Source organism: Eleginops maclovinus, chromosome 24 (assembly GCF_036324505.1).
Source record: "Eleginops maclovinus isolate JMC-PN-2008 ecotype Puerto Natales chromosome 24, JC_Emac_rtc_rv5, whole genome shotgun sequence".
NCBI classification, from domain to species: domain Eukaryota; kingdom Metazoa; phylum Chordata; class Actinopteri; order Perciformes; family Eleginopidae; genus Eleginops; species Eleginops maclovinus.
The window spans coordinates 1,892,696-1,911,822 of NC_086372.1; the positions used below are offsets into that span (position 1 = coordinate 1,892,696).

General features: G+C 41.9%; 1 protein-coding gene across 1 annotated transcript; it reads left to right on the forward strand.

Moving 5' to 3' along the window:
* Window positions 1–1,042: 1,042 nt before the first annotated feature.
* LOC134860690 (transmembrane protein 163a-like) lies at window positions 1,043–17,136 on the forward strand. The gene is made up of 8 exons (XM_063877461.1): window positions 1,043–1,343; window positions 2,126–2,245; window positions 6,895–6,938; window positions 7,024–7,115; window positions 9,246–9,342; window positions 13,283–13,394; window positions 13,801–13,942; window positions 14,559–17,136. Exons 1-8 carry the CDS (start codon window positions 1,160–1,162, stop codon window positions 14,617–14,619), a joined length of 852 nt encoding a protein of 283 aa, XP_063733531.1. The 5' UTR covers window positions 1,043–1,159; the 3' UTR covers window positions 14,620–17,136.
* The last annotated feature ends 1,991 nt before the right edge of the window (window positions 17,137–19,127 follow it).

Consider the following 19,127-nt stretch of genomic DNA (forward strand, 5'->3'; position numbering starts at 1 on the left):
ATATAGGGCTGAAATATCTGGTTTACCCACTGGATGTCTCCAGTGGCCCTTGAGAAATAGCAGTGTATTACTCCTGTTGCATTAACAGTGCATGCATTTTAGACATGGCTTCCTTTTCAATTTAATTTCCAAAAACGTCTTAATTATCCTAATTTAAATCATCATTTTTGACCAATGCATGTCCAATGTGTCACCACACGGTGGAGCATCCACTGGCCTGCATTGCTCTCTTTCTGCCACTAAAGGGAAGCAGAGACCCACAATCAAGCGAGTTTAAATACCCTCTGCACCAAGAGATCTAACAAAACAAGGAACCTGTGAGGTGTCGCTTTACAAAATGCAACCAATAGTTTGTCATTTGATAAATAGATCTAAGTAAATGCATTTTAAAACATCATGGCATTAGTAATGTTTACGCACAGAAAGCAAACTTATAAAGTAGTTATTCATGAACACGTTAATGCATCCATATTCATGCATGGCAGTTGTGTGGTGATGATGATGATGGACACTCATCTTCATCAGTTTTGAAAGAGTATGAAACTACGGTGCCTCTCTGGGGTCAACACCTAATTAGAGTCCCGGTGTTGGTATTTCACAACATCGCGAATTGGAGCCTGCTGTGAATATTTTCTCTATGGCTTTTCCAAATACAGAGCATCAGGTTTGTCGGCAGATAGCCTTCACGTGCCGGTTAAGCCCTTCAAAATAAACAGAGAGACATTTACTGTCATAGAAACATGGTATATTTGAATATCGAATATAAACCTGTCTTTACCATTAGAAAAGAGGCTATTCAACACAACTACTGTATTAGAAGTTCTGAATTCAAAATGTGCATCAGCCTGAATTGAATAGAGTACAATTGTGCATGAAATGTAGTGAAAACGAAGATGAATACTCTAGTAAAGTTCCCAATTTGAAGAGAGCAGGACAAAGACGCGTTTTATTTCCTACAAGTGCAGAACATTGCTTTGTTTTGAAGCCATCTGTTAATTTCCGGTTCTGCTTCACCTCACAGTGTGCAGTTTTGTGCATCTGGACCTGGAGTCTCCCTCCCCTCTCTATCTCTGGGTGTCTCCCTGGTTTAAAGCCTGCACTTCTCGCCCAGGTGAGACATTTTTGGAGTGCGTAATTGGAACTGCAGCCTGCCGAGAAGATGACGGACTCCACACCGGCTGAATCCACCGCCGTCTCGGACCCGGTTGTTGTGGAGGAGAACGGGCAGTGCGAGAAGGAGGAATCCCCGGAGCAGCAGCAGCCGCAGACAGACACTGAAAGTCGGGGAGAGGGTCTCAAGATGGACCAGGAGATGAAGATAACAGACAGCGCGGACGACGGAGGTAGGCGGTGGGATATGTTTAATTAGAAGATGCTTTACTTGGGTAAAAGTATTCACTATTATTATCCAATCATTGTGTGACTCAAAGAGTGGGTCAACCAGTTTAATTTTCAGAGATGCATTTTTTACATATTTACTGCTTTTCTGTGTAAAAATGAAAAAGAAACTATGTTTCAATGCACACCAAATGGGACCAGGATCATTGATAGTGTAATAAAGTGTTTAATAATGAGGATATAAGTTGCTTTCTTACAGATAATTAGGGACTGATTTTGGCTTGTGAGCCCTTGCAAGAAAAAGCAATGTTTTTACAACTTTTCAAGGCATTGCCATGAAGTTTGGTTCAGGTATTTCCCTCAGGATGTTTATGATAACTTAATGACAGTGCCATCATCCCCTGCTGTACTGTGTTGAGTGCAGATAGGCAAATTAAAGATAAACATCTGCATATTAGCAATGTCATTGTTATAATAAACACATGATAACTTAATGCTTTATTTGGTAAAAGGAAATGATCACGTTGAATTTTGCCAAACTGTAATACTTGTGATGAATTAGGAGATATTAAAGTTCACTATCGTTCTGCTAAAATACAACAGACACAAACATTAATGAAACTCTCTTTCAGTGGGTTTATCGCCCAAATGAACATCACAATGGTGGTTAAATTGGATATTTTGTGCAGCTTCCTAATGGAAGGCTTTCTGAATGTGGAAACCCGAGCTTTAAAGCGGTGAAAGCTGAGTTTGGATCCCTCTCTGAATCATGTCTGTGTGTCTGTAGGTCTTCTGGAGAGCAGCATGCGTCTGAAGCCTCATGAAGCTCAGAGTTATCGTAAGAAGGCTCTGGTGGTGTCCTGGGTGTCCATCGTGATCACACTCATCCTGGCCGTGGTCTCTTTCAGTGAGTAGCGCTCCCTCGGGTCCCTTTTGAAGTTTACTTTTATGCTTAAAGAAACACTGACGACTGCTGAAGGACCGGTTTGTTAATTACCGTGGCGTCTCAGAAGCTGATTAAACAACAGGTTGCTTTGACGTCTTCATGCCAAGATCTAGTTTTCATTTAAACTCCCACAGCTTGTGACACGTTCTCTGAGTTAAGAAAGCCACTGGAAGCGTTGGTGCTGTCGAGAGTGTGAACTCGACCTTGAGTTTTATTTCTGTCGGAGGCAGAGCAAGTCTTAGTTCTGTTTTTTCTGCATAGATAAGATGAGTCATTCATTGAGAGGAGAAAGGGGATAATCTTTAAAGACTTTTGCATCCCTCCTTTTTCATATCTGTGCATGTCAGAGGTTTGAGGTGAAGGACTTTATAGATCAAACTCAGGTTGTGTGTTGTGTTGTCGGATTAGATTTGAAGGAATTGTAGTAATTTTTGACAATTGAGACACTTGAATCTGTGTCAGATATCTATAAACAACAAGTCAAAACTGTCAAACGGATGAGGAGTCTTGATGATAGCCTTGTCTCGGAGACCTGTCACCATCAGCTTTATTTACATAACGCTGCTGCAGTGAATGCTGAGCAGGGCTTTGACAGATGAGAAGCTGCAGTGTAGCCTCACTATTTTGCAGAAATTCCTGTACAAATAGCATGTTGTTCTTCATATAGACTTATTTATAGACCTCAAAGAGTGCAAACATGTCTCTTTATCAGATCTTTATATCCACATCGTGCCCGCTCTCACTTATAAATGAAACATGGCACGGCTTGCAAATGAGCTGCAGAAATAAGCAGAGGAAGAGCACCGGGCCAGTGCCATTACTCACTCACACACACATCGTCGTTTCACTTCGATTCTGACACTCTCTGGAAGAAAAGCAAACCAGTGGTGAGAAATTCCATTGGTTCAATAATTAATTGGAGGCTTGTCTCAGGAGGAAATTAAGAATTGGAATTGGATTTGTTGGGTTAGAGTTGTGGGAGTGGACGAAACAGGACATTTTGTTTTGGAAATCCGCCCGTCTTCCTGAGTGCAGTACATGTTGTTTCAAACGTTGTGCCCACTTCCGGTTTCTGATAAAGTCTACGCAGGCATGTCTTACAGCTTCCTTCTCTGTCCTGTATGTTCAACTGCACAAGCTATGTGTTTAACCCCTTAGGAATCACAGGCTTTATTGTCATATGTGGATTAGCAACATGCAACATACTATACATAAGAGACTTAATGGTGCAAGTAAAATCTAAGTATATCTACAATGTAAACATCTACAGATGTGTGTACTTCATAGAGCTACAGAGATGTATTGGTTAAATATTGAAAATTGAAACTACAACTATTTTAATAATCAATTAACTGTTGAGTTATTTTTTCAAGAAATAGAAGTCAGTATTCTCATTTTAGCTTCTCTAATGTGAATATAATGTGTTTTCTTTACTCTATCATAACTTTTAACTGGATTTCTTAACAAAAAAGGTGTTTGGACACGTCATTTTGGCCTTTTAAGAAACAATAATTGACCCTTTCTATCAATTAGATGCACTATGATATTAACCTTGCCATGCAGATGCTACTTTTTGTTCTACCTGCAGCTTCCTGTGTAATATTCTAGTGAAAATGCACAAATATTAGCAAACAAACCCTAAAAACCTCCTGTTTGGCAGCATGCCAGCGAGTCCCATTGTAAATAAGAAAATTGTAAGTGTGTGTGAGAGTCCTGTTGTTAACCAGCTGCTGGCTGCACATTTTGTCCTCCTTTGACATGTGTGTTTCTATAAGGAGCTTTTGCATAAGAGGACACTGTAAACTCAGTCAACACAGTAAGACATCATTCAAAGGAAGAACTAATGGACTCAGGCGGCTGAAAAGTACACAGAGAAGGCACAGATTAAAACCATTACTCTGCCATTGATGTCCTGAATTCAAAAGGGATAATGGGTTAGACTGTATATGTGTTAAAGAGAATATTAAAGGCGCTTTTTGTGCCTTTATGGTATTGAGAGCTGAAAATAATCAACATCTGATTTTAAAATTGATTAATCATTCATTGTTGTTGCAGAAAATACTGTTTCCAGCCTCTCAAATGTGGAGATTTTTCTCATTTTATATCATATTAAAGGGAGTAATGTTGGGTATTGATCAATGACAACACAAGATCATATAAGACCTTGCTTTATGTGAGACTGATAAGGACATTTCCCACTATTGTCTGACTAACCGTTCATCTAGAATAAAATGAACAGGTTAATCAATAATGAAAATAATGGCATCAATGAACAAGGAGAAAGGACGAGCTGGAAACTGTAGGTTTATTGAGGAAGTGAGGGTTATTTGACTCCCTGCTGAGAGCTAGATAAGCAGATTGATACCGCTCTCATGTCTGTACACTCTAAATATGAAGCTATCAAACAAATAACGTCTAACCGAGCTGCTGAGATACACAACCGGTAAAACATTTGCATTACTCAAACATGGTAAAGAGAGAGTGAGAGAGTGTGTGTGTGTGTGTGTGTGTGTGTGTGTGTGTGTGTGTGTGTGTGTGTGTGTGTGTGTGTGTGTGTGTGTGTGTGTGTGTGTGTGTGTGTGTGTGTGAATGGGATTGAGGGCAGGCAGGTGCAGTTTATCATATAGACGTTACAGTGGGGAAAATAGCACACGTGTGTCACAGAGAGAGGTGTTACTGTAGCTTGGGAAAGAGCCCAGGTCTAGATAGGCAGCAACAGTTAGAAGATCAGGTCTGTATGCATCTGAGTCCCTCTCTGTTACAAAACAAGGTATTGTTACGACAGCACGGTGAGACAAACAATTCGTCCACCAAGTGTAAAAAATATCCTTGGCGGTGATTTGCATAATGCAGCTCCAGAAGCACTGCCTCTCAGATGGTGTTTTACCGTCTGTACTCCTGCTTCTGTTGTCAGATGAGACATGGAGGGAAGAGGGGGAGATGAAGCAGATCTCATATCTCGTGTGTGTGTGTGTGTGTGTGTGTGTGTGTGTGTGTGTGTGTGTGTGTGTGTGTGTGTGTGTGTAAGCCCGCTGCGATGCTAGAGCTCCGTCTCTCCGCAGACACCCACCCAGCTTTCTTGGGAGCCAATTAGCCGTCGCTGGGCCGAGCTTTGAAGAGCCGCAGCAGCAGATTCATTTACACACCAACTCTTCTCTTCTGCTCCTAATGAAGGAGCTATGAGAAAGGGGAAGGAAAGAGGGGATGAGGGGAGGAGCAGCATGACATTTACGGGCTGATCAGTGTGGTTTCCATCCAAAATAAGACCTCCAACAACTGAAAAGTTTCATAAAACAGCTTGAAAGGTCAAAAATAAAAGCGTTGAAATCATTCTGTTGCTCTTAGATACAACACTGATGTTAGGTTTGTATTTTAGCTTAAAACTGCATCCTTCTTTACCTTTCTTTACGGTATGTATACATACATACATGCTCAGTTGTGTCAAAGCCTTTCATGTGTACACACAAACAGAAAATCACTCATCATCCCTGTTATGTTAACTCTAACTGATGCCATCTGGTTCCTCCCTTTGTATTAACAGCTATGAAGTTGTATTTGCTTTAACACAGGTCCTTTAACACACTGAAAGAACATCTCCCCCCTTTGTATGTTAAAGAAGGGATTAACTGTGCCTTGAAGCATATGTACACTGTGGGGCGATGGTCACATTTCTGAAGTTTCCTCCAGTTTTACAATAAAGTCATAAATAACACACTACAGGAAAAGGAAGACCCCTAAAAGCATAATAGTGTTCTTTGCTGTGTGAAGAGCAGAAGTGTCATCGCCTCAATGCTGCAGATCTCTCATATTACAAAACAAACCCCAGCATCTCATCTGTATTCAAGACCTGTTCATGTGTGCTGAAGTGTTTGCAGAAGCATGAGCGGTGGGCAGCGTTCATCTCTGTTTTCATCTGGGTCTGGGGAAGTGGATGATTGCAGCTTCATCCCGGGGAGTGCAGCTGATTGTCGGTAAAACAATAAGGTCTAAAAGAGAGAAAGGAGAGCTAGAGGAGGAAGAGAGAGGAGGGAGGAAATGATGATGTCGCTCCTGTTGCATCAGATATAATATTAAGAAGCAAAAAGGGATGCACACAGTGTTTGTGTATGCAGGCTGAGGCGAGTCTCTAGCCCCCAGTGAGCGTTGCTAAAAATAAAACTGAGAGGAGATGAGAGGATTCCTCCCCTCCATCTATCTGCATCTTTCTCCCCTTTGCAGGTGCATGCTCAATGTTTGTTTTCCACACCTCTCATTAACACCACAACTAAATCACTCAGTCAACAAAATGCATCCTCTCCAGAGGGTCTGGTTCGGTAGGTTTGCTGGGGGGGGGTCTGTTTGTCTGTCAGCTGTTTGCTTTATCTGTTCACATGTGCAGACAGGAACAGGAATTATCCTGGTGTCAGGATCCTGCAGAGAGACTGTTGTTTATGTAACATCAAATGCAGAGAGACTGTTGACTCTTTATTGGAAGAAGTGGTGATTAAAGGTGGAAAGATGTGTATGTAAATAAGTGAGAGCTTTCTCTGCTATGAATATGCATTGATTGAACTCAAACTGTTCAACTATACGACTACCTCTGCTTGACAGTGTGTTTATTTTCTTTCCAGCTGTTTCCATCATGCGCCACAGTGCTTCTGCTTTTGGATTTGCTGTAAGTCGACTTCACTTCAGTAACAATGGCTCACACTTCATTCTGTTAGGAAGATAATCTGAAGCTGTTTTGTTTCCCCCTGCAGTTTGACGCCTCTCTGGATGTGCTGTCCTCGGCTATAGTACTGTGGCGGTACAGCAACCCCTCAGCGGTCCACTCTGCACACCGCGAATACTTGTGAGTGCAAATCAGACGCTTTTCAGTCTTATGAATCGGTCCAGGTCTCCCATTGGTTTTCTAACTCCCACACAAACTTAGAGCGACAGAAAGATGTAAATCATTTTAATTTGAGGTATAAAAACAGCTGCTTGCATCAACTTTAAGACTGACTAGATATGAAATGCATCTTGCAGAATGTCCTAAAAAGATATTTTGAATAAAGGTCCATGCAGAGACAGTGTTGTGTTGACAGCTCTCTTTGTATTCTGAATTCTGTGTCTTGAAATATAAATTAAAGACTGCTTGAAGACAACAAACTGTTGTTTTCGGCTCAACCAGATGGAATCCTTACATCTGATGATGCATCCTATGTGATGTTATGGTGTGTGTGTGTGTGTGTGTGTGTGTGTGTGTGTGTGTTTGTGTGTGTGTATTACTATTCAGGTTCCTGGCAGCAAGCAGGCGACCACATAGAGAGAGAGATGAAGTAGAGCACTTAACTTCTGTTTTGTATTAGTCCGGTTTTTTTTGCCAAATAATGAATGAACTGAAACGACGTCGACAGCAAGAACCAGTTGATCTTTCAGGGAAAAAACTGAAAATCAGGCAAAACAACAGCATCTGTTACTGAATGAATCACATGAAACTTACTGTCGGAGCATCTGGTAGATTCAACACACACACACACACACACACACACACACACACACACACACACACACACACACACACACACACACACACACAGACTGCTAATTAGTGAGGAGACGGATGAGAAACCCTGAGATAAAGACCAAAAAAGACACAAATTCTCCCATAGATTTAAATATCTGACAATGTATTCCGATAGTAAGCTTTGGAACATCCTTTTCTTGCTTTAAAGTTATTTTTAAACATACATGTACGTACAGTATACTGTACTACTATAGAAGTTTCCGTAGTTGGTGCTTTTCGCTGAAATCCACTATTTCACTTGCAGAAAAATAGGTAAAAACAACCAACTCAAAAAGGAGAAGTTTAAATCATCGAAATACATAAAACTTGACGTCTTGACGGCTCTGTAAAAGTGTAAAAGCATTGCGTTTAAACATCCAGAGACACCACGTTGCTAATTAGAGAATTCAACCAAAGTTCAGACACTAATTGGATTCTGAAAAACACACACAAATATAAACACACTGTTATATGCAGGCTTTAATATTCTGAAAGACACCTTCAAGCAATTAAAATGCCCACACACACACACACACACACACACACACACACACACACACACACACACACACACACACACACACACACACACACACACACACACACACACACACTGTAGCATCGTCTGTGTGTTTGTTCTACAGCTAGTGAGAGTAGTATACTGACAACCAGAGGATCGATTTTATTCTTTGCTGCTCTCTGTGTGTGTGTGTGTGTGTGTGTGTGTGTGTGTGTGTGTGTGTGTGTGTGTGTGTGTGTGTGTGTGTGTGTGTGTGTGTGTGTGTGTGTGTGTGTGTGTGTGTGTGTGTGTGTGTGTGTGTGTGTGTGTGATAGAGGAGGGGATATGGCTGAATAGCGATGCCCAGGTACAGAACTGTTGCCATGGTAACAAGCCTGAGGTTGCCAGAGAAGGTGTGTACACAGAGTTGTGTTTTGAATGTGAACTAATGTTCCTTAATGTTCAGAACGCTCTTTATGTTTCTCAGACTGCCTGTGCTGCTGCTCCTCTTTTCACCCTCTGTCTGAAACCAGAGCCCAGGCTGCTTGAGGCAGAGGGGGGAAGGAGTGTGTGTGAGGGAGAGAAACTCCCTCTGGTGATGTTGGGGGTTGCCTTGGTTACCTCATCCGGTCAGAGCGCGGCACGGGAGTGTGTTTGGAGAGCAGAATTCTGATTTGAACATACACCGGTAGCCATGCGCGACCCGGACTTCTGCTCCAGCTGTTTTTAAGTCTCCCCCGGGATCGTGTTAATTGGGCAAAGGTTTTTAAAGGACATCTGCTGCTTCCCAGTCAATCAGTCACAGTGTGTGTTGCTCCAATAGACAGTGATGGAAACACCAGGCCCTGAGAGGGACTTACAACATCTGTCCAGGGACAAAGAATAGCTTACCTCTTTGATAGAAATGGTAATTTCCCCCTCCTTTTCCTCCACAGAGCGTGCATTATCCTGGGTGTGGTTTTCATCCTGTCCTCCCTGTGCATTCTGGGTAAAGCCATCCACGCCCTGGCCACCAAGGTGCTACCTCAAGTGGTAAGAAATTCTATATGTTCACGTTGTATTTGGCTTCTGTTATTAAGTTTTAAGCCGCAGTTTTAACGTGAAACTGAGGAGGAGGAGGAGGAGGAGGAGGAGGAGGAGAATCATGCACGTACTTTGACTCCAGATAACAACTTCTAAAATATGAACAATTACGGAATCCTATCAAGCAAAAGCTGATTGCTTTGATTTCCATTGTAGTGAAAACTACATCTCCCATGATTCCTAGCATCCTAGCTATCCCACCAAACTCTGTCTTTAGTTGTTGTTTTGATTAAGAGCCTCGTATTGACAGAAATGTACATATTATGGGTTCAAAAATCATTAAAAAGGCAGCAAGAAGGCTCAAGATAACATAGTAAATATCATAAATTAGGAAAGCTCTGTGACCCTGGTGCAGAGGTCGGATTTTAGTTCAAACTGGGGATGCTGCAGAGCTTTGGATTAAAGCGTGCACCATATGGGACAGATTATATATCCGTTTAACCCCCAAACACATTAACGTGGTACTCTATGGCAGCTGTGTTACTCAAACAGGGTCACTACACAGCTTTGCCGTCCAAGGCTGCAGAATTTAAGCCAAACTTTTGGTGTATAACCAGATTTTTTGGTTTGATCTGTGGCTATTTATATATGTTTTGGCTGGATAGTATAACAACCACTCTGTCCAGCCTTCTGCTCTCTATTCTGCCTGCCAGGGACGAGGATTTTTATGCAAATCCCCCCCAAAAATGCCTGATGATTTGTGCCTAATACTAAAAATATCTTCTCAAATGTTCTTCTCAGCGGCCAAGACAAACAATATGCATGCTATGTGATTTGCAGCAGCTGATGTGATGCGTCCCGGTCGTGCCTTCTGAACTGAAGTTCATCTAATAAGTCGCCGTCACATGGTGCAGGTCTCTGCAGGGCTCTGCAGAGCTCTGCAGGGCTCTGCAGGGCTCTGCAGGGCTCTGCAGGGCTCTGCAGGGCTCTGCAGGGCTCTGCAGGGCTCTGCAGGGCTCTGCAGGGCTCTGCAGGGCTCTGCAGGCTGCGGGTTCAGCACACTGACGCAAAGCTGTGCTACTGAACAGATGGAACGTTTTGGCCCTAAAAAATCGCCCAAAAAGTTTTAATGATTTAGTTTGAATTTAGTTTTATGTGTCCAGGCAGCAGTGGTGCATTCAGGTACCTCATTTCCAGCTGTATATCAGTATTTAGTGTCTCTGCCGGGACATGTCTCCATGCTTTAATTTTTCTCTTACTGCCCTCTGTCTGAAACCAGAGCCCAGTCTGCACTGATTGGTTAGCTGGCCGGCTCTGTTGTGATTTGTCAACCTCTTAGAGATGTACTTCAAACTCTCTCACACTGAGCAATATATTTCCCCAAACAAACACCAACTGGACAGAAAGAGTTTTCTTAGATCAGGTTTGTTTTCCTCCAGCGTGTGTGTGGGTGTGTGTACGTGTGTGTGTGAATAATGTCACAATTCTCAGGTGTGAATACTTCCTGAAATAGTTTTATTACGCTGTTGCCGGGCGATATTCATCTCCGTGGTTACAGTGTTGAGGATATGAGCATAGTGGTGATGAGTAAACACGGGAACATCATGCTCAGCTGAGCTGAATGACCGCACCGAGATCATTCAGATCTTCCCTCTTCACTTCTGAATCCACACTGGGGGTTTTACAAATATGGAATAAACTGCATTTTACAGCATTAAACAATTCTAAAGGAGCAAATAGCAGAAAACAAGATCTGATCAGCCAAATATATAAAAACTATCGCACCAGAACAACTTATTCCATAGAAAAGTCAAATGTAATTTAAAAAATGCGTTTTCCAATCACATTTTTTAAGAAAACTCCAAAGAAGTTGCTTTATTTATGAGTCTTTTAAACACCGGTCTCTGAAATACGCTTGGATCTAACTTTGTTATGTTAAAAGAAATCAAGATTTACTGAAAGACTAAATTAAAAACCCTCTGCTGCATTCATTACTTTGAGGTATTTATAAGAAAGGATATAACTGGGAAAACATAGCTTTGCTCGTCAATATGCGCCCCGTTTAGGGAGGATTACAAGGATTATTTTGAAGAAATATCGAAAGAAATAAGCCTTTATTTATCCCTGAAGAAAGGCAGCTGCTTCGTTTTAGAATGACATAAAAGAACAGATTTAAAACGTGTGTATAAACAAAAACTGAGAAATAGAAATGAGAATATGAGCATACTGTACCATGCAAATAAATACTTCATAGTACTGGTTATAGAATATAGAGGAAAGATACACCCCTTAAATGCACTGAAATCATATTTTGGTTTCAGCTGCAGGCCATGGGGAGGAATCCTCATTTCAAGAGTTTCAAAAAGACTCACTCCGCTCCAGATTCAAATAGTGGCTTTCAAATCCTTTATTGACGTCCGTGCCCTGCTGTGTTTCCCATCCCTCTTCACTGTGGCTGCAGCGAGGACACAGACACAGACACAGACACACACAGAGAGCAGCAAAGCTTGATAAATATAAAATAAAACAGAGGCAGGCTGCAGCGCGGGAGGCAGACAGATTGTGTTTTTGTGAGTCGACCTGCTCCTCTTCTGTATCACAGTCGGCTGCTACCGCCCTGCATCATACTCTGAGTTATATTTAGTTCCTCACAGCGCTCCTCAGTATGCAGATGCTGCTTTACTTTCCCTCTCTTCCTCTCTTCCTCTCTTCCTCTCTTCCTCTCTTCCTCTCATCCTCCTCCATGAAATGTTAATAAGGTGAGCAGCTGCTTAGGTATGCAGCAGTGAGAAAGAGGGAGGGGATGTTTAGTTTCTGACACCAGTTCCTGTTGTCCTCAGAGTCCAATTAGTGTCCGTTAGCAGCCCAAACAAGGCTTTCATCAACCTTTAAACTCCCATTAAATATGTTAAATTCATTTAAAGGGCTCAGAAGATTGCAAAACCTTTAAAGTATGTGGTCACTTCAACTCAAGATGAGGCAGATATTAGTTTCTGAATCACAGTATCTGCATACAGTGGAGCTGCTTGGTGAATCAGGGCTGCACGATTAGAGACACAATGATATTTAAAGATGTGTTTCTTCCATGCTGTGCAACTTTAGTGCTCATCTACACACACTTGCATCAGTTTGACCTAAAATAACTTGACTTAAGTGCATTTACGTCAATAACACAGTCGATGAAGTCATTAATAACCCCTTAATTCTGCAGCCCTTAGTCAAACATATAATGCATGACCAGTGAGCTTTCAGACATGCAACCTCTGCAGACACTTCTCCACATCTAATCCTGATCATTTTAATATTCTGCTCGAGCACCTCTGCAGTATGTAAATGTCAGGCACTGTGTTCCAATTCTGGTCAGGGTTTGTCTCGTACGATCGCTCTCTCTCTCTCTTGTTCGGGTGTGTTTGTATTCTCCGTCACGACCGAAAATGCCAGGCCATTCTCTCCAAATGCTGAGTGGAAATTCACTCTGGGATTCCCCACGAAGGTCCAACATGATGCTCTTTAAATGGAAACAAAAAAGAGTGAACTAAAGTCTAGATTATCAGCTGCAATGCTCCTTACTTATTCCATAAGATAAAGAGTCATAGCGCGTTATGCACAGCTGTGTGTGTGTGTGTGTGTGTGTGTGTGTGTGTGTGTGTGTGTGTGTGTGACAAACATGTCCTTGTTGCTGGAGCAGATAATGGGCTGTTTAGGTGATATTTTCTCAGGTCCTTGCTGAGGTTCTCTCTCAGTCTCGCCTTTGACGTCTGCACGCTCACCACAGTAGCTCTTCCTGGCTCCTGGGCCGTAGTGCAATATTAATGCTGCCGCAGAGGCACCGAGGCTCAGCAGCTCCCTTCTCTTCTCTCCTCCATCCCTCCTTCATGCATTTACATTCCAGCCATTACAGGTGCAACAAGAGAGACATGTTAACCACGAGTCCCTGTTTCTCTCCCAGGACAACTTCCTGTTTGCCGTCTCCATCGTCAGCGGCTTGCTGTGCATCATCCTGGCTGTCATCAAGTTTATGCTCGGCAAAAAGCTCGTGAGCCGGGCCCTCATTACTGATGGTAGGTGCGCACACACACACACACACACACACACACACACACACACACACACACACACACACACACACACACACACACACACACACACACACACACTAGGAAGTGTTTTTCTACTCATTAAGTCTTTTCCCAGTAGCAGCATCCCAATGTGACTTCCAGTGTGACACATATTTGAAGCACAAATCTCAGGCGTACATTCCTGCCATGGAGAAACACTTAGGCAACAAACCATCGCCGAAACACGCCAGCTGCCCCCGGCTTTAAGGAGATGACCCCCCGAGCATCTGACAGATATCAGAGGCATTCGGTAGAGGCGATGTCACGTGTTACTCTTAGGGCTGAATTCCAACACTTATCCGACACAATGCACCCATCAGGTGACTTCATTTATTCTCTCTCTTTCCAGGATTCAACTCTTTGGTCGGGGGGGTGATGGGGTTCTCCATCCTCATCAGCGCCGAAGTGTTCAAGCAGGAGCCGCAGGTGTGGTACCTGGACGGGACAATAGGCGTCCTCATCGGACTCATCATCCTCGCCTACGGAGTCAAGTGAGTTATTCTACAGGTTGTTAAACGGGGACGTCAAACCCATGTAGTTTGTATTGATTAGACTACTTTAAATGTACGTTATTGATTCCAAATTGGGAAAAAATGTGCTACAGGAGCATGCCTTCAAGGCTTTGGAAATATAATTAGATAAAAGCTTGAAAAAAGAATCACTAGAGATCATGTTTAGAGTGTATTCAGTTTGCTTTTAGTAAATCTGAATGATTACCGTAATTTCCGGACTATAAGCCGCTACTTTTTGCACAAGCTTTGAACCCTGCAGGCTTATAGTCCGGTTCGGCTAATGTATGAACAAAACAGGATTTCCCCCTAATTTTAGCTTGTGCGGCTAATATTCAGGTGCGCTTGGTAGTCCGGAAAATACGGTTTAAATTAGGGCTCTGAAAGGGTCGATATTCGGCCCTAATCTTTGAATTTCTCTTTAAATATGGATATTTTTTGTTGTGGAGGAGATTGAAGATAAAGTATTTGAAGTCAAAAAACACATTTATTCAACCTGATTTGTAATTAGTGATGACATCTGATCCATTGATTGATCATAAATGTGTTTTCAGTCACCTGTTCCAGTACTAAAAAGTCTCCTCTTGTACCTCCGTAGGCTGCTGGTCGACATGGTTCCCCGGGTCCGACAAACCAGGAACTACGAGCGCTTTGAGTGACGAAGAGGACGAGGAAGAGGAGGGTTTGGTAAGGGTGGCTGAAGGACAGACTGACTGACAGACATTCAGTCCTGGAGGTGCGTTCAGGCTCCAGTGTCTCCTCCCATTCACACATCCAAACTGAGCCAGGGGGGAGGACGCTGCGGCACATTTTAAGTGTTTTACAAATTGGTGTACATCTAATATCTTTATATGTCTTTTAACAGCCGTCAGTTCTCCTGTCTAACCTAAGGCCTTCAAGAAGACTCCTTAGCAGCGACATGTTTTTTGTACAGAGAGTAAATAATGTTCAGTACCTCAGTAAGTCAACACACAACGGTTTATTTTTCCCATGGTTCCTAGAGGCCTTTGCTGTAAATATGAAACGTGTGGCAGGTGAGAGGGATGGATGTAGCTGAGGGAGGATTCAGGGTGATTTGTCTCTTTAATGACGAGAGAGGATGTATCAATACGAGGCCCGTTTGGCACCGACAGTCTAAAAGCACAGGCTCAGCGACTTTATGTTAATATATTTATTCAGACTGGAGCCCAGACAGGGCACTGTGTCAGAACCCAACGCCAGCGCCGGCTTACTGTCCTGCAGGATGGAAATCATAAGAGGGTCATGGCCTACAATTCACCAGTAATGTAACAGAGGGGGAATGTGAGAAACTAGCTTAGTAGCTTTGTATTGCAACCTTTTATTTGTATTTGAGATGACAAAGTACATTCACAACCAGTGCCATCTACTGAGCAAAAGAGGACCTGCCACACAGGGATACATGTGAATCTGCATCAAGTATAGCAAATGACAGACCTAATAATAATAGACATTTGAATTCCTGCACACTGTCAGCACTGCGAGGTACATGTTGTATGTCATCGATCTTCTCAGGGTCGAAGCCTGGAAGAGCAAAAATAAGAGCAGTCAGATCACAAAAATCTGAAAGTTACAGCAGAAGTTGCACAGAAAACGAATAAAATAAGGCAGAAAAATCTTAGAATTCTCGCTTTTTGACCAAACAGGCACAAAACACCTCTCTTTGTTAATTTCTTGCCTTTTCATGCAAGAATGCCAATTCATAAGGAACAAATCCTAAGGAAACATTAGATTTAGTCATTATTTGCAGGATTTATCTGGAGAAAGTCGACTAACATTTGATTTATTTGAGAACTGTCCCAGTATGTCACACTGTCATCGCTGTCGTTGCAGTTTTGCACTTCCTGTTGTTGACTCTCGTCGAGTTTAATTCTAGACCTAATGTTTGAGGAGCTCCTACACGGCCCCCCTGCTTGTCACATCAGCTGAGCTGCTTGGTGACAAACGGAGGCTTGTCCTCACATGTTGGGTTTACTCCGGTTTGTTAATTAGTTTATCCAATTTCAGTAATTTTGTTTGTTTGTGTATGTTTAGACAACCATCACAGAGACTTTTATAGATATCTGTGATGGTTTATTGTGTGCTAGGACAACCAGTCATGTGATAGTGACGGTGGAAACAAACAAATACAGAAATCAGTTATTATAAATGGAAAGAGATTGATAAAACAGGAATAAAAATACTCAAATTAATAACAGTATATTAAATAATGAATGCAAATCTTCTATCTTTTTTATGCTACATATATGTATTGATGTATTTTAAGCTGATGATTAGAAGGTCTTAGATGTATTTTAGAGCCTTCTTCTTTATTCCTGTGACAGAAACGTATCCAATGGGCTGACAGTGTGCAGGTAATCCAAGTTTTTCCAATCAATTTTAATGAATTTTCTCAGCTGTGAATGATTCAACATGTCAATGAAGATCATACTGTGAAGGATTCCACTTTCCAGCTGTCTCAGTCGCTCAGATTGGTTCTCATTGATGAGAAAACGCTTGTTTTGAAGTTTCAGCTGAAATTGGACGTCTGTTGAACTGACTTGAACCTTTTTTATTTCTGTTCTTTATGGAAACTGATCACACGGACACTCTGGTTTTAGACAGCAGTCTTTTTGTGACGTCAGGAGTAGATAACGATCCTCTCTCTTGTGGAGCTGCTGTTTGTTTTGGGATTTTAAGGGATGTTCCTGATCTAAGTATATTGACTTGTGGAGTAATAACAGTAATACATTGGATTAGTGTTAATCATTCACTGACAACTTCTTAATGCTGTGTTAATAACCTTTATACCTGACGTGAATCTGTACTGGTTTACTGAAGCACAGTGGCTACTAATCTACATCTACCAGGCATTATTTATTAAAGTTACCAACATGGAACAACACCTGATCCACCCACCGTGTTGGTTCCTGTGTGAACTCCAGAGCCTTAATGTTACTGCTCAGTGTTTGGTGACTGTTGAACATGAATGTAATTATCCGCTGTTTGTTTGTCCTTGATGAGCGGGAGCACGAGAGTCATTGTTTCCTCCCGTGTGTGTTTCTGCAGTGGCTGTAACTGAATGTACACACTGTGCTGTGAGAATGATGTGTACAGCGAATTACTGTTCACACTTACAGGTATAATATATAACATTAAAACGTATGAAATCAACCAAACCTGTGGTATTGTGTTAGGGGAGTGCTTTTATTTTACCAAACTATTTTCAGACCAAAGGTGTGTGTTCTATCCACTTTGCGCTGCAACAAGCTACACAAATACACTGACTTTTATCCAGCTTTAAGTCACATTTAGCTGCATAATTTGATTTCCTCATGGTTTACCTACAGGTAGCCTACCGCATGTAGGCAAACCATCATAAAAACTAATCAAAGGTCACAATTATTTAATTGAAATGTCACAAAAAACATGATAAAGTCATAAAAAATAGTCATTCATAAATAATTAGAAATTCCTAAAAAGTGTTAAAACATCTATAAATGATGACTTCTAAAATCAATTGAGATGTTTTATTGTTTTACAAGTTGATAATTACTTATTACGATAAATAGATCTTAAACCTTTCTCTCTCTGTTCAACCCAGTGGCTCACCTGGTAGAGCAGGTGCACAGTGAGCCAGGATGAACCTTTGATGCTGGGGTTCAAAACCCCCCCGCGGCTGCACTGCTGTTTTCAGGACCAATAAAAGCAAACACGATGAAGATTACTCTTTCATAGAAGTTATGATTTGGGGTTTGGGAAGAGTGCACCTGAGAAGCCTAGAACTCACAACCTGCAGTCTCACAGTCAGTCTTCTATCCCTCTGAGCCATTTGATCTGAGAGATGAACCTTTCATTTGGTAAACTCATTCTCCACTTTGGGTGTTAAGACTTGAAAATGGACGACTTTCACGGGGATCGAATCCAAGACTTCTGCACTTCGGAGCAGGATTGAACCCAGAACCTCCAGTCTCTAAGGTGGTGTTTTATCTCAGTGAGCCATATGACCTGAGCAAATCTGACCGTGCACATCTCTGCACATCATGAGGATGAAACCTAAGAACTTGAGAGCTCCTGAATCACTCTTGAGATCTGAGCGCTGTGTGTTTTCTGGTAGAGGTTCTCACTTGGTCGGGGTTGTGAAACAAAGACAATGTGAAGAAAGTCTGATTTGAGTTAATTATTTTAGGTGTTGGACTTTGAAAAAACCACATCAAGCATCAAACTAACAACCTCAGCTAAATATAACACGTTTTCAAAAAATGTCTCCATGGTCAAATGGCTCACTGGATCAAACGCTGCACTGAAGACTGGAGGTTCTGGGTTCAATCCTCAGCTTAAGTATCCAAAGTGATGAACTGAAATAAGGGACGAGTCTCATTTACATATTTGTGATTCAATCGGGCGACATACTAAAACTTAAATTTCAAACTTTTTGAGATATTCTTTGTAAGACAGAAACATTTAAATATAATTACTTTTCAAAATAAATATTTGCCTGTGGTCAAATGGCTCAGTGGGATAAAACACTGCCTTGAAGACTGGAAGTGAAGGGTTCAATCCTCATTATTTGCACTGATTTTTCAGGTAAACCATCCAAAAGGTTGTGAAGAAAGAGCATGAACTATGTATCATTCACAAGGGCTGTGTTCTTCGAAGTGGTTAGTAGAACAGAAGGTCGTTGGTTGAGTTTTAGGGTGACTTCCTCTTAAGGAAGAAGTCAAATACAAGTAAAAGCAGGAAGCTGTCATCTGGTTCCATAGCTTATGGAGGTAGAACAGGTCCTGGTAGAACAGAAGGTTGTTGGTTCAAGTCTTATGTGTTCCCCTGAGTTTTAGGGTGACTTCCTCATAAGCAAGAAGTCAAATACAAGTAAAAGCAGGAAGCTGTCATCTGGTTCCATAGCTTATGGAGGTAGAACAGGTCCTGGTAGAACAGAAGGTTGTTGGTTCAAGTCTTGTGTGTTCCCCTGAGTTTTAGGGTGACTTCCTCATAAGCAAGAAGTCAAATACAAGTAAAAGCAGGAAGCTGTCATCTGGTTCCATAGCTTATGGGGGTAGAACAGTGCTTGGTAGAACAGAAGGTTGTTGGTTCAAGTCTTGTGTGTTCCCCTGAGTTTTAGGGTGACTTCCTCATAAGCAAGAAGTCAAATACAAGTAAAAGCAGGAAG

Coding starts and splice junctions, on each gene's coding strand:
- LOC134860690 (XM_063877461.1), top strand. CDS start 1,160: ATGACGGACTCCACACCGGCTGAATCCACCGCCGTCTCGGACCCGGTT. Junction 7,116..9,245: donor TCTGCACACCGCGAATACTT/GTGAGTGCAAAT, acceptor TTTCCTCCACAG/AGCGTGCATTATCCTGGGTG. Junction 13,395..13,800: donor CCGGGCCCTCATTACTGATG/GTAGGTGCGCAC, acceptor CTCTCTTTCCAG/GATTCAACTCTTTGGTCGGG.